Source organism: Salvelinus fontinalis, unplaced genomic scaffold, assembly GCF_029448725.1.
Source record: "Salvelinus fontinalis isolate EN_2023a unplaced genomic scaffold, ASM2944872v1 scaffold_1070, whole genome shotgun sequence".
Lineage (NCBI taxonomy): Eukaryota > Metazoa > Chordata > Actinopteri > Salmoniformes > Salmonidae > Salvelinus > Salvelinus fontinalis.
In genome coordinates this window covers 13398-29695 of record NW_026601279.1, presented here as the reverse complement: position 1 = coordinate 29695, position 16298 = coordinate 13398, and the positions used below count along the sequence as shown (strand labels likewise).

The 16298-nt window shown below is 39.5% G+C and overlaps 1 protein-coding gene and 1 long non-coding RNA gene across 2 annotated transcripts; one reads left to right on the top strand and one right to left on the bottom strand.

Annotated features, from left to right (window-relative positions):
- Window positions 1–1031: 1031 nt before the first annotated feature.
- Window positions 1032–14639, bottom strand: LOC129848560 (zinc finger protein ZFP2-like). The gene is made up of 2 exons (XM_055915725.1): window positions 13820–14639; window positions 1032–4921 (listed from the first exon to the last, which is right to left on the bottom strand). The coding sequence occupies exons 1-2, from the start codon at window positions 14151–14153 to the stop codon at window positions 3459–3461; spliced, it is 1797 nt and encodes a 598-aa protein (XP_055771700.1). The 5' UTR covers window positions 14154–14639; the 3' UTR covers window positions 1032–3458.
- A 21-nt stretch (window positions 14640–14660) lies between these two features.
- On the top strand, window positions 14661–15994 carry LOC129848565 (uncharacterized). Its single transcript, XR_008758512.1, has 2 exons — window positions 14661–15000; window positions 15275–15994. It is a non-coding gene; the product is annotated as an uncharacterized LOC129848565 (long non-coding RNA).
- The last annotated feature ends 304 nt before the right edge of the window (window positions 15995–16298 follow it).

Sequence of the window (16298 nt, the reverse complement as noted above, 5' to 3'; positions counted from 1 at the left end):
GGGGTTCCCACAAAAGGTTCTTTGAATAACTTTTAGGGGTTCCCCCACTGTTTCAATTTGAAGAACCCCTAAAGGCTACTCCAGGAACCTTTACTTTTTAGAGTGTATATTGATAAAACTCACCTTGTCCGAGAGACATTTACATAGTTACACACAGCCCGATTTGGGATGACTATTTTGGGGCGAAATAGAGGCCACAACAGACAGACCTGATATCGCCCATAATTCGACGTCCTTGGACGTCACGTGCTGAGTGGGTATGACCAAAGTTATTCTATTTAGCTGCACTTTGTAGTACATTTTTACACTATAATAAATGTTTCTGATGCCACATCGCCCGTTTTCAAAGGGAGTCGTTGGTTTTTAGAGGCAGTCGCTTTTTAGCTTTTTGTCTGAAAGTATTTTCTCAACTGCGATACCAACTCCAGTCAGCAGATGGCGATGTGCGTCTTTCAGGTGATTTTGCCACAGACGTTTAATCTAGTGGACGGGACATTTTTTCAACATCTACAGTTAGTCAGCCACCTTGGTTCACTAACTTTATGGAAAAAGGTTTATTCAATCAATCTAGCAACTCCTCCCATACTGGGAAAATACAGGAATACACTCAGAGCCTCCTGACTGGGCCCTGTTTACACCTCCAAGGTCCCCCCCTCACACAGGAATACACACTCAGAGCCTCCTGACTGGGCCCTGTTTACACCTCCAAGGTCCCCCCCTCACACAGGAATACACACTCAGAGCCTACGAGGCTGTTCTAAAAACACTTTGCGTGGTTCGCTCACCTCTTTTTTTAAACTTGGTTTGAGATTTGGTATCCACTCGGCTCGCTGCCTCTCAGATCAAAGGTGGGACCATCTGCTCCGTTCCCAAAGTGTGGTCTCTCTGAGATCCCAAGTTTGAGGGATCGCTCGTGCATGATTTATTTTCGTCAGGAGCGGTCACCAAGCGAAGATTCACATCCCCATTGCCAAATATGGTTATTTTCTTTCATATCAAATAAGGAGAGACACATTTATCACAAGTCAGAGTTATTCTTAAACTAAATCTTTATTCACTTATTAATAAGGGAGCAGGTCAATACAATGCACACATATAAAGTGAATCAATTGAGTGCTCTACGATAATGATGGCTGGTCGATGAATCACCCCCAGAGATTCGTTGAGAGCCCCGAGACAAAAGTACAAAGGTCTTTTATAGGCAAGATACAACCCTTTCAACCTACATGACCAACAACAGATGTATAGAACGGGTCATAAGGTTAAGATTTGTATGAAAGATACTTATAATTCTCAGCAGACAGTATCTGCTGTAAAAACAGTACTCTTTGTGTAGAGACCAGGGTCTGGCCCTGGGGTCATCTCTCCCTGGTGCCATATAGAACAGAAACATTAACTCATGCTCTGGAATGTGGTCTCTTTAGGTTTTATCACCCAAAAGACATTGTAAATCTCCTGTCAGTGTTTTCTCCCAGAGGCCCATCCTCAGTAAAACACACAGACACAATAGTTCTAAGAACCCTCTATTCTGTTGCATAAAACAACCATTTGATCCAATAAAAGAATTATAACATAATCTTGCAATTTTGCTCTCAGTGTCCACTGAAAGTTGACTAGTAACAACAACTGGGACATAAAAGTCACCCACCATGAGATCCACTAAATCTGCCCAAGAACAGGCAAACAAAAGAACTGGTGTTACACATACTAACTAACGAGGTGACACCAATCAGTGTGCCCTACGTGCTAACGAGCTATACGTGCTAAAGTCCAACCTCAAAACATAAATGGAAAAACGAAAGCCTGGAACACCTTTCCCCTTGAAACAACAAATAAATCCTATAATTTTTGTTGGACAAGTTTGCTCACCACCAACAGAAAACAACTTCCATTTCACATTATAAATCAACTACAATGCTTCACCTTCTACAATATAAACATGGTGTCTACTGGCTGTCAACAATTAAAAACAAGAAAAACAAGCATTTCTAAATAATAATATACAATCGTATTATTTTTTCTTCTTTTTCATTCTATAGAATCCTAGAACTCAATAGCTTCTAGAACTTTCGTCTTCCTAAAACTCACCAGCTTCTAGAACTCTCGTCCCCTTGGAACGAGCCCAAACAAAACTCATCTCCAATACGGAAAAACGTGCAGTCAAAATAAATTGTGATCCATGGCAACGCAATGGCTAAATGCAAAACACAAATCTTTTTGACTGCCCATTCTTGAGACACTCAGCAACCAAGTTGTCCTTACCACGGATGTGTCTGATTTCAAGAGGAAAATCCTGCAATATCCGTAGTAACTTTCCACCTCACTGTGGAGCTCTCTCTTTTCAGGGATCACTCGATAGGCATGTTGTTGGATCGGGGTCCAGTCCCCAATGTCATGCTCTAGTACATTTGGGTTGGCACATCTGAGAATGAACCCTGATATTCTAAAAGAAGGGCAACAATGTCAATATATTTATACCAAAAAATTGTCAGTTGATTGCATAAATAATTATGATTACTAAAAGTTACATGAATTGTAAACATGAAATACCAAAACCAAATGTACACCCCTTTGATAATATGTATTGTCAATAATTCACTTAATGGTAAGGCATGGTATAATAAAAAATGTTTAAAAAAAATAAGATTGCATAGTCTTATTTTCAACGACTTTTCAATTACATTTTGCTAGGTGGGATAGCCTCAATGTCAAAACACAGTTTTAACGTGTCCAAATCAATAACCAATATGTAGAAACAGTTTGGGATAAATTGAAAACCTAAACATAACATGTGCTATTTACACAAACATCTGCCACAATAATCATATTTCTTGTATTTTTTTAAACAAGCTCCTTATAAACTGCACAAGCACCAGAAACAGTGTTGTTTTGACAAGTAGCAATAAATCACTGATATCGATTAGGGGGGAAATCAGGTTGTACGTGATGTTGGAATGCATTTAAATGTAGGGGTCGCTAAACAAAGGAACTCAACACTTATTTGTCATAACTCATCGATATCATGCTAAAATCATTTATGTGACAGGAGGGAGATGAGGTTGCACGTCCTGTTAAAACTAGCAGCTCAAAAACCACACTGAATCTGGGAATAATGTGTACTTACTAAATCTCATAAATAGTACTCATTCAATTCAGAGCCTGGATTTTTCCCCTGAGGATAATATCCATATCATGTTGAAATCAATAGAACAGGGGACAAACATTTAGGGTTCTACATTATGACATCATTAAAATACTCCTCCTACAATGTTAAAACATTCTACATTGTGACATCATTAAAATACTCCTCCTACAATGTTAAAACATTCTACATTGTGACATCATTAAAATACTCCTACTACAATGTTAAAACATTCTACATTGTGACATCATTTCATTGATATCATGAAAACTCCTTAATGTATTTTCTGATGATTAGTCAGAGATCTTTTATCAGATTATCTCTGGTCACAGCTATACATTGGCTCTCCTGTGTGTGTTCTCTTGTGCACTGTCAGATAGCTAGATTGACAAAAACTCTTCCCACATTGATCACAGCTATAAGGTTTATCTCCTGTGTGTACTCTCTGGTGTAAAGTCAGATTGCCAGAAGTAGTAAAACTCTTCCCACATTGATTACAGCTACAAGGTTTCTCTCCTGTGTGTGTTCTCTGGTGCACTGTCAGCGCTCCAGATTGGCCAAAACTCTTCCCACATTGATCACAGCTAAATGGTTTCTCTCCTGTGTGTGTTCTCTGGTGTATAGTCAGAGAGCTCAATGTAGTAAAACTCTTCCCACATTGATCACAGCTATAAGGTTTCTCTCCTGTGTGTGTTCTCTGGTGCACTATTAGATAGCCAGATTGACAAAAACTCTTCCCACATTGATCACAGCTATAAGGTTTCTCTCCTGTGTGTGTTCTCTGGTGCACTATTAGATAGCCAGATTGACAAAAACTCTTCCCACATTGATCACAGCTATAAGGTTTCTCTCCTGTGTGTACTCTCTGGTGTAAAGTCAGATTGCCAGAAGTAGTAAAACTCTTCCCACATTGATTACAGCTATAAGGTTTCTCTTCTGTGTGTGTTCTCTGGTGTAAAGTCAGAGAGCCAGATGTAGTAAAACTCTTCCCACATTGATCACAGCTATAAGGTTTCTCTCCTGTGTGTGTTCTCTGGTGTATAGTCAGAGAGCTCGATGTAGTAAAACTCTTCCCACATTGATCACAGCTATAAGGTTTCTCTCCTGTGTGTGTTCTCTGGTGCACTGTCAGATAGCTAGATTGAACAAAGCTCTTCCCACATTGCCCACAGCTATAGGGTTTCTCTCCTGTGTGTATTCTCTGGTGCACTGTCAGGTCTCCAGATCGACCAAAACTCTTCCCACATTGATCACAGCTAAATGGTTTCTCTCCTGTGTGTGTTCTCTGGTGTATAGTCAGAGAGCTCAATGTAGTAAAACTCTTCCCACATTGACCACAGCTATAAGGTTTCTCTCCTGTGTGTATTCTCTGGTGTCGAGACAGATTGCCAGATGTAATAAAACTATTCCCACATTGATCACAGCTATATGGTTTCTCTCCTGTGTGTGTTCTCTGGTGCACTGTCAGATAGCCAGAAGTTGTAAAACTCTTCCCACATTGATCACAGCTATATGGTTTCTCTCCTGTGTGTATTCTCTGGTGCACTGTCAGATCTCCAGATTGACCAAAACTCTTCCCACATTGATCAGAGCTATAAGGTTTCTCTCCTGTGTGTGTTCTCTGATGAACGTTAATGCCTGATGAGGTGTATCTCTTCCCTGTGGATCTCTGCAGATGTTTCTTGAGGAGTTCTGATCTGGAGAGACTCTTCTCTGCCTCGTCAGCATCATGAGGTTGGTGAGGCTCCCCAGAGGATCCACGATAGTTCCGTATCTCTCCTGTGTGAACAACAAAGTCAGACAGATGGTTACAGATCCACTATAAAAGGTGATGCCAACAGCGTAGCCTTGATGTTGTACAACAATTGACGTCTGTAATGAATGTTACAATTATTTGACAATTGTCTTAAAATGAGAGAAGAATAGTCATATTTTAGTAGTAACATCGATGACTGTAGGCTTGAAATAAGTTATTCATGTTGTTGAAACTGTAAGCAGTGAGCCAGACGACTGGCGATTGGTCTCCAATATAGGCCCCTTTCTGTGTTTAATACAATTGTGGCACGAGGGCAAAGCACATACAATTTGGTAACTCCTCCTTGCTAATGAGAAAAATGATAGTTATGGATGTAGTATATCTGGTAATGAGGTAATGAGGAAACCACTAGTTATGGATGTAGTATATCTGGTAATGAGGAAACCACTAGTTATAGATGTAGTATATCTGGTAATGACGAAACCACTAGTTATGGATGTAGTATATCTGCCTGGAACAAAAATGGTGAGCAAAGATTTTAGTTTTCCACAATGTATTATGAATATTACAGCACAAGATCAGGAGTGCTACTCAAGGAAACTCACATTAAGCTCTGTGTCTTTTCACTAATTCACCACCGTGGGGGAAAACTCAGGGGAGTTCTCATAGGCTGACAGCAAAAATAGCCTCCATTTCCAGGTTGCATATGAGTGCATTTCACATTACTTTGGATTATAACTGTAAGGCTCGTTTGAATCTCCTGCTTAATATGTTTGTGTTATTGCCGCAAATCAACTGCTTTATACTTATAAAACACTTCAACCAGTAAAATGCTCTTTAGCTAGCTTTGCCATCAGCCTGAAACTGAGGGTTTGTACATTAAGTGTTTAACAAATTGGCCCATAACTTCACCTAACAACAACATATACCTACTGTAGGACCCATAACTTCACCTAACAACAACATAGACCTACTGTAGGACCCATAACTTCACCTAACAACAACACAGACCTACTGTAGGACCCATAACTTCACCTAACAACAACATAGACCTACTGTAGGACCCATAACTTCACCTAACAATAACATAGACCTAGGACTATAAATCATTTAATATTCCAGGTGAAACATGGAAACTAAAATGTCTTTGTCATGACATTTCATAACCTGATCACCAGATAATTTTGTGAATAATCCCACTAGGCTACTCTGTAATGTGTTGTCATTCTAAATGTCCTGAATAAAGGAAAATAGCTCTGTGTGTTGTACAATAACCTATCCATCAAGGAACAGTTCTCTACACATTATGAGCTGAGTATCTCTGTGTGCAAACAGACTAACGAGACCTTACTGTAAATCAAGCAGACAATAACATTATAAACACCAATTTGTTAGGGATGTTGGATCCAACGTGGAGCACGGCATAACTGTCTTTACCAGAGTAATGAATGAAGAAGCACTTTGGTTGTTGTTGCATGCCGTGATATTTGTCATGTGACTGTCATTCAGAAAATGATTTCCTGGATCAGCTGATGATCGATGAACATGTGACTAACTAAACAGCTACAGTATTAAGAATTATGTGTAATTATTGAAAAACCACGTTAATGACAGTATCCACTTGGGTGTTGTCAATAAAGTTAAGGGGACTTTCGGTTAGAACCATTGGATTTAGCAAACTCTGAAATGATTGAAAACTGTTTCCCCAGCATAACATAAGGAGACATTAAATGTGACGTAGTTAGAGAGCATTTCAGAGATCTGAATACAAAAAAACTGTCCCACTGCAAGATCCAGTATTTAAGTTGAAGTTCATCATATGACAAGCGTAACGTTATGACTATAACTACTGTTCCCTGAAGGAGGGAAACTAGGTACAACATACTATTAAATCCACATGTTATGACTATAACTACTGTTCCCTGAAGGAGGGAAACTAGGTACAACATACTATTAAATCCACATGTTATGACTATAACTACTGTTCCCTGAAGGAGGGAAACTAGGTACAACATACTATTAAATCCACATGTTATGACTATAACTACTGTTCCCTGAAGGAGGGAAACTAGGTACAACATACTATTAAATCCACATGTTATGACTATAACTACTGTTCCCTGAAGGAGGGAAACTAGGTACAACATACTATTAAATCCACATGTTATGACTATAACTACTGTTCCCTGAAGGAGGGAAACTAGGTACAACATACTATTAAATCCACACATTATGACTATTACTACTGTTCCCTGAAGGAGGGAAACTAGGAACAACATACTATCATATCCACACCTTCCTGGAATCCCTGTCTTCCACAGGTGATGAGCGTGAGGCTTGGATTTATTCCTTCAATTTAATACCGCTCTTCACCGACCCAGGAAGGGGTGGGGCCAATCAGGTGTTGTACCTCGTTTCCCTCCTTCAGGAAACAGTAATTATAGTCAAAGTTACACTTCCTTTCAGTCGGTCAACTTCGGTACAACATACTATGGAGAAATAGATTCATTCCCCATGCCGACCCAAACGGATACTAAATGAAACGACCCATGGCAGACCACCCAGACCTGACCCCACAAGATGCGTCAGTTTTGTCAATTTATTAATTGTCTTTTGTTTGAAACAGTCCTGTCAATGTTGAGTAAGGACGCACACCTGATTACACATATAGAAGTAGGACTAGTTTACCTGATTACACATATAGAAGTAGGACTAGTCTACCTGGTTACAGATATAGGAAGTAGGACTAGTCTACCTGGTTACACATATAGAAGTACGACTAGTCTACCTGGTTACACATATAGAAGTAGGACTAGTCTACCTGGTTACACATATAGTAGTAGGACTAGTCTACATGGTTACACATATAGAAGTAGGACTAGTCTACATGGTTACACATATAGAAGTAGGACTAGTCTACCCGGTTACACATTTAGAAGTAGGACTAGTCTACATGGTTACACATATAGAAATATGACTAGTTTACCTGGTCTGAGTGCAAATGAAGACCTATAAAATGTGCCCATTTGGGGATGTCTGATAGTATTTCAGATTGTCTTAACGCACCACCACTAATGAGCTGTGGAGCTTCTAAAAAAAAATGATTCAGCTTCTCCAACTAATTTTTTTCTTCACCTCAAACAGCAGGTAAACAAAGTCTTATTAGAAACCATTACGAGGGCCTCCCGGGTGGCGCAGTGGTCTACGGCACTGCATCGCAGTGCTAACTGCGCCACCAGAGTCTCTGGGTTCGCGCCCAGGCTTTGTCGCAGCCGGCCGCGACCGGGAGGTCCGTGGGGAGACGCACAATTGGCATAGCGTCGTCCGGGGTAGGGAGGGTTTGGCCGGTAGGGATATCCTTGTCTCATCGCGCTCCAGCGACTCCTGTGGCGGGCCGGGCGCAGTGCGCGCCAACCAAGGGGGCCAGGTACACGGTGTTTCCTCCGACACATTGGTGCGGCTGGCTTCCGGGTTGGAGGCGCGCTGTGTTAAAGAAGCAGTACGGCTGGTTGGGTTGTGCTTCGGAGGACGCATGGCTTTCGACCTTCGTCTCTCCCGAGCCCGTACGGGAGTTGTAGCGATTAGACAAGGTAGTAATTACTAGCGATTGGATACCACGAAAAATTGGGGAGAAAATGGGATAAAAAAAAAATAAAAAAATTAAAAAAAAGAAACCATTACGAATGACAATAGTTGCTCAAAGTATTTGTAAATTATTTCCAGCTTTCGCCCTTTCGATAACCACTCAGCATTAAAGGGAAAAATGTAATGCTCTGATCCAGTGGAAATGTTATAAAATACCTGATTACTTCTTATCCTTTGCACAAATAGACAACGACAGATGTGTCTGTCCAGAACTCACTGGCACGGGAAACTGAGGGCCCAGAATATTTTATACAATGTTGCAAGTTTCAGAGGACCCAGTTGATAGTTGATAGAATGTTTCAAGTTCGTTGTTGACAGGCCATGTGCAGCCAATGGGATTTATAGGATATTTATTTTTAAAATCGGGATATTTTCTACCTGCAGGCTGCAAATGTTTTTGTTTGTTGGTTTCATGTAGGCTATTTTTTTACATAGTTTGCAATGGCAATAAAAGTTACTTTTAGATTTGTATAATTTTCATTTAGATAGAATGTAGATTAATCACAGATAATGATGTTGAGATAAAGACTATTATAATTATTATTACTATTATAAATTAAATGAAACTGTTCCAGTAAAATGTGAATATGAAAATCCTAACTGGCACCAGATCAGTAGAAATGGTCAGATAAAGTGGGCACCAAATGGAAAAGGTTACTGACTGCTGGTGTAGCCTATGACCAGAAACTATAGGAGCATTACGACTGCTGGTGTAGCCTATTACCAGAAACTATAGGAGTATAACGACTGCTGGTGTAGCCTATTACCAGAAACTATAGGAGCATAACGACTGCTGGTGTAGCCTATTACCAGAAACTATAGGAGCATAACGACTGCTGGTGTAGCGTATTACCAGAAACTATAGGAGCATAACGACTGCTGGTGTAGTCTATTATCAGAAACTATAGGAGCATAACGACTGCTGGTGTAGCCTATTACCAGAAACTATAGGAGCATAACGACTGCTGGTGTAGTCTATTACCAGAAACTATAAGAGCATAACGACTGCTGGTGTAGTCTATTACCAGAAACTATAGGAGCATAACAACTGCTGGTGTAGCCTATTACCAGAAACTATAGGAGCATAACAACTGCTGGTGTAGCCTATTACCAGAAACTATAGGAGCATAACGACTGCTGGTGTTGTCTATTACCAGAAACTATAGGAGCATAACATCAGAATTTACGAAGGCCAGCAGCAGCGGGAGGAGTAGGCTAAAGAAGAAGTTTTTCTGATAGGCTATCTTGTTTCAGAGGGGTGTCATCAATAGCCCAGAATGACAAAGTGAAAACAGGTAAAAAACAGAAATACCTTATTTACTTAATTATTCAGACCCTTTGCTAGCAGACTTTTTATTTGTTGGCTTTATGTAGGCTATTTTTTACATAGTTGGCAATAAAAGTTACTTTTAGATTTGTATAATTTTTATTTAGATTTAGATGGAATGTAGATTAACCTGTTGAGGACAGAGGGCGCTATTTTCACTTTGGGGGAAAATCGTGCCCAATTTAAACGGCCTCGTACTCAATTCTTGCTCGTACAATATGCATATTATTATTACTATTGGATAGAAAACACTCTCTAGTGTCTAAAACCGTTTGAATTATATCTGTGAGTAAAACAGAATTCCTTTTGCAGCAAACTTCCTGATCAGGAAGTGGAAAATCTGAAAACGATGCTCTTTTCTAGGGCATGCCTATAAATGGGCTTGATACGTATAAGTATACATGCACGTCATACACCTTCCACTAGATGTCAAGAGGAAGTGATAGAAGAAATGGAGTGTTTATCTTGGTCTGAGGTGGAATAAATCCTCTTGGCATGACGTGACCCCAATTTCCTGTTTCCTGGAGCGCGCGAAAAGGGACCTGGTATTGCCTTCTGGAAAGCTGTCGTTATAGACGACTAATATCTCCGGCTTTGATTTTATTTGATACATGTGACAATATCATCGTAAAGTATGTTTTTTCAATATAGTTTTATTAGATTATTGAAATTTTTTCGGGACGTTAGGCGTGTTGCGTCGTGTGCCTTTGTTCAGGAAGGATAGCTTCGCGCCACTTGGCTAGTGTGCTTGCTAATTCATGAGGGAAAAAGGACGTTCTAAAACCAAACAACGAATGTTCTGGACAAAGGACCCCTTGTACAACATTCTGATGGAAGATCATCAAAAGTAAGACCCATTTTATGATGCTATTTCATATATCTGTCGAACATGTGTACTATTAGGTAGCGCCCAGATTTTGGGCACTCTGTCGCTTTAACTTAAGCTGGATGTCGTAATGAAGTTATTTTTCGAATTCTAACACGGCGATTGCATTAAGAACTAGTGTATCTATCATTTCCTATACAACATGTATTTTTTAGTCATGTTTATGAATAGTTATTTGGTCAGAATAGGTGAGTTGTAGAAAAATATCCGCACATTCTGGGAAAAGATGCTACGTTAGCACAAGGTATAACCACTGATTTCAGCTCTAAATATGCACATTTTCGAACAAAACATAAGTGTATGTATAACCTGATGTTATAGGACTGTCATCTGACGAAGGTTTATGAAGGTTAGTGAAAATTTATATCTTTTGCTGGTTTATTCGCTATCGCTAACGTGCCTATTGCTAACGTGCCTTGATGAATGAATGTGGTAGTGTGGTAGGCTATTGTAGTAAGCTAATATAATGCTATATTGTGTTTTCGCTGTAAAACACTTAAAAAATCTGAAATATTGGCTGGATTCACAAGATGCTTGTCTTTCATTTGCTGTAGACGATGCATTTTTCAGAAATGTTTTATGATGAGTATTTAGGTATTCCACGTTGGTCTCTATAATTACTCTGGCTGCTTCGGTGCTATTTCTGACGGTAGCTGTGATGGTAACTGCAATGTAAAACTGATTTATAGCTCAAATATGCACATTTTTCGAACAAAACATAGATTTATTGTGTAACATGTTAAAAGACTGTCATCTGATAAAGTTGTTTCTTGGTTAGTTAGGTTGGCATTGTGCATGCTACCTGTGCTGTGAAAAATGTCTGTCCTTTTTTGTATTTGGTGGTGAGCTAACATAAATATACGTGCTGTTTTCGCTGTAAACATTTTTATAAATCGGACATGTTGACTGGATTCACAAGATGTGTATCTTTCATTTGCTCTATTGGATTTGTTAATGTGTGAAAGTTAAATATTTCAAAAAAATATTTTTTGAATTTCGCGCTCTGCCTTTTCAGTGGAATGTGGGAGGAGTTCCGCTAGTGGAACCCCGGGGCCAGACAGGTTAATCACAGAATGATTTTGAGATACTATTATCAATGAAATTAAACTGTTTCAGTAAAATGTGCAAATGAAAATCATAACCGGCACGCAGATCGGTAGAAATGGTCAGATAAATTTGCACTCCAAATGTAGGTTGCCGACTGCTTGTGTAGCCTATTACCAGCAACGTCAGAATGTATGAAGGCCAGCAGGAGGAGGTGGTTCAGGAAGAGTTTCTTCTCTTCTGGTTGGGCGTTATTGATGTAATGGCATGAAAATACATTGGCTGAATATTATACAATGACTTATCAACAGCTCTAACAATTTGACCCCCACAGGAAATCTACACTGGCAATTCTAGAATATACTATATAGCCTAGAAACCTGGTTAAACTATCATTATGACATCATGGATGAATTCTAGAATGTACTATATAGCCTAGAAACCTGGTTAAACTATCATTATGACATCATGGATGAATTCTAGAATATACTATATATCCTAGAAACCTGGTTAAACTATCATTACAACATCATGGATGAATTCTAGAATATACTATACATCCTAGAAACCTGGTTAAACTATCATTATGACATCATGGATGAATTCTAGAATATACTATATATCCTAGAAACCTGGTTAAACTATCATTATGACATCACGGATGAATTCTAGAATATACTATATATCCTAGAAACCTGGTTAAAATATAATTTTGACCTCATGGATGGCCAGTCCTTGTATTCATAGTGTAGTGAATTCAGGGGGCAGCCCTGAGCTGAACTCAAACCTGGGTCCAGCGACTGTCAAGCCAACACCTTAAAACTGTTTTGCCAAGATGTCTGAACTTCTTGACGAGATCGCTAGGTTTTGGGTTACGGTTGATACAATAGCTTTCTCTATGAATTTGAGAGTGGTTACATTTCTCCAGCCCCCATCCCTCAGCTGTTTACCAAACTAAGTCTCAGGGCAGCCATTTTGTTGCTGTTTAAATACTAGGTTGTCCCTTTAAAAAAGCCACACAAGAATCAATCAACCAATAACAAAGCTGTAATTCCAACACTGTTTTGCTAATAAGATGATGGATGGGGCTGGAGAAATGTAACTACTTTCAAATTCATAGAAAGACCTATGGATGCAAGGACTGACCATCCATGATATCAACATTATAGTTTTAACCATCTTGATGCTATAAAGTGTTGATTTACATTGTTTCTAAACATTGGAGTAAAAAAGGCTTATTCTGGGTTCTGATGGGGTACAACAGTTGAACTAAGCTCATGAGGCATGTGTTATGTTCTTCAAGAAACAATGGCTATAAATAAATAATTTAAAAATCAAAATATGGATGTGGTAATTTCAGATTTCCCCTTTAACACCACACATCCTTCCAGTGACTGGAGCGAATTTCAAAAATAGCTGAAGCTGGAGACTTATATTTCCCTCACCAACTTTAAACATCAGCTATCTGAGCAGCTAACTGATCGCTGCAGCTGTACATGTACTTTTCTGCTCTTTTGCACACCAGTATCTCTACTTGCACATCATCATCTGCTCATTTATCACTCCAGTGTTAATCTGCTAAATTGTAATTCTTCGCTACTATGGACTGTTCATTGCCTACCTCCTCATGCCTTTTGCACACACTATATATAGACTCTTTCTTTTCTACTGTGTCATTGACTTGCTTATTGTGTTATTGGCTTGTTTATTGTATGCTATTCCATGTGTAACTCTGTGTTGTTGTCTGTGTCACACTGCTTTGCTTTATCTTGGCCAGGTCGCAGTTGTAAATGAGAACTTGTTCTCAACTGGCCTACCTGGTTAAACTATCATTATGACATCATGGCCTACCTGGTTAAACTATCGTTATGACATCATGGCCTACCTGGTTAAACTATCGTTATGACATCATGGCCTACCTGGTTAAACTATCGTTATGACATCATGGTCACCTGGTTAAATAAAAAAACATCAGTTCAACTGCAGAGTTTGTGCCTCTGTTTTTAAGGCAGTACTTACTTGTGTTAACCAGGGCCCGTTCATCGTTAGAACCATTGTTAAGATGCGTTTGGGAAACCGAGTCCAGAAATCCAGTTTCCTCCTCTTCTTCCACCTCCTTTTTCAATGTGACAGTCATTTCCCTCTCCTCCTCTTTCACTCCAAAAACTGCATCCTCCTCTTTCTCCTCTTCTTTTACTGTAACATCCTCTTCCTCTTTCACTGTAACAGCCTCAACCTCTACTTCTTGTTTTACTGTGATATCCTTCTCTTCCTTCTCCTCTTTGACGAGAGCTTCTTTCTCTGTCCAGCAGTCCTCCTCTTCATTAACAAGAGAGTAGCTTAGTGACCTCATGGTTGAAGATGTTAGCTAGCTAGGCTAATGCTAACTTAACCAGCCCGCTAGATGAATAAAAACAATACCGTAAATATGAAATTAAAACGGATAACTAATTAGGCGACAGAAGTGGTTTTAAAATACAGTGGCTAATATACACTAAAGCGTCTAAAGAGCTTTATTGGTTCAGCTATTTTGTCTAGCAAGCTACCGAGGTGGCTGACTGTCTGTTGCTGCTGTTGAAAGAAGCGTTCCGTCCACTAGATTATACGTCACAGTAGCAGCATTGCCTTAAAGTCGCAGACCGCAATCTGCTGACTGGAGTGGGTAACGCAGTTGAGTAAAATGTAAATTTAATTTTCAGACAAAAAATTAAAGGGTAGGAATCAGGGACGTCGCTAGAACCAAAATATGAATTAGCCCCCCCTAAATAAATCAATATCAGTCAATATATTTTTTCTGTGATTTCTTATTTCGTCAACCGTTCCATCGCATCTTAAACAACTTACCGGGCCGGCACTAGGACCGGGGGGGGGTGCTGCTGCTGCTGCTGCTGCGCTAATGACTGTTAGACTTTCTTCAGCAAAGATGGCGGACAGAAATACTAGGAGAGAGGGGTACCCCTACACAGAACTGAACTGAATCAAAGATGGCGGACAGAAATACTAGGAGAGAGGGGTAACCCTACACAGAACTGAACTGAATCAATGATGGCGGACAGAAATACTAGGAGAGAGGGGAACCCCTACACAAAACTGAACTGAATCAAAGATGACGAACATAAATACTAGGAGAGAGGGGTACCCCTACACAGAACTGAACTGAATCAAAGATGGCGGACAGAAATACTAGGATGGAAGCAAATGTAAGGGATTATAACGTCATAACTCATCATGCAAAAACATGTACAGTTGACAGGAATGTTAGTTCATGTAGAGTCAAACGATTATGCATTTTCGTTATCATAGTTCATTTACGAAAATCGTGATTTAGCCAGCTAACTGACTAGCTAACATTAGCCAGCTAGCTGACTAGCTAACATTAGCCAGCTAACTGACCCAGCTAACATTAGCCAGCTAGCTGACTAGCTTTATGGGTGTTGTGACATGAGTATGAAATTGTAATTCTGGTTGTTTTAGGGACTCCTGAAACAACCAGCAAACCAGGCTGTCGTTTTGGGAAACAGTGGATGTATAGAATCTATCTAGCTGAAGAATTTACTGCAAATTGAATGTATAATTTTGTACGCTTTCCTTGCTGATATTTGCCATGCAGATAGATGAAATCACGTAGCTAGCTATGTTCTTGCTTATTCTGCAGTGGATGATTCAAATCCCTGTATGCCCATGGATGTGTAGCTAGCTATCTAGCCGATCTGTCGTTTTGGGAAACAGTGGATGTATAGAATCTAGCTAGCTGAAGAATTTACTGCAAATTGAATGTATAATTTTGTACGCTTTCCTTGCTGATATTTGCCATGCAGATAGATGAAATCACGTAGCTAGCTATGTTCTTGCTTATTCTGCAGTGGATGATTCAAATCCCTGTATGCCCATGGATGTGTAGCTAGCTATCTAGCCGATCTGTGTATGGACCCAAACGTTTGGTATACATATTAGTCCAGAACCTAGCTATGAACCTCAGCTATCATAGCCAGTTGTATCAACTTTAAAACAGCCTGAATGACATTAATGAAGCCTATGAATTGAGTAGAATATAATATCATGTTGTGCCAAGAATGCAAGTCGTATATACATGTAGTTATTACCATGCATGAGATCCCCACTTTGTAGCCTGTACATTTAATATATTCACTGATCATGTACTCTACCTTGGCAAATAAAGGTGCAGTTTAGGTATGAATGTCTTTGAGATGATTTTTCAGTCATATCCAATACCAGGAGTATCATATTCCAGTCTTTGAATGACGCTGTGTCTGCATGTATGTATTACAATTTTACACTTCAACAGTGTTCACCAATCTTGGTCCTGGGACATCAATGGTTACACATTGTAACTAATAGACTAGAAACAGGATTTAACTAGTCAATTCATATATACAGAAATATAATGTTAAAAACCAGAACACTACACTTCCTATGCATCATGTAAATACTCCAACACCGGTTCATCTCAACATCTAATGCCCTTCATCTGCATTGA

Bases quoted from the DNA above. Each gene is read 5' to 3' on its own strand.
- LOC129848560 (XM_055915725.1), bottom strand. From the start codon at position 14,153: ATGAGGTCACTAAGCTACTCTCTTGTTAATGAAGAGGAGGACTGCTGG. The intron at 4,922-13,819 runs GTAAGTACTGCC...TTGTTCACACAG, and splicing joins ACGGGCCCTGGTTAACACAA to GAGAGATACGGAACTATCGT.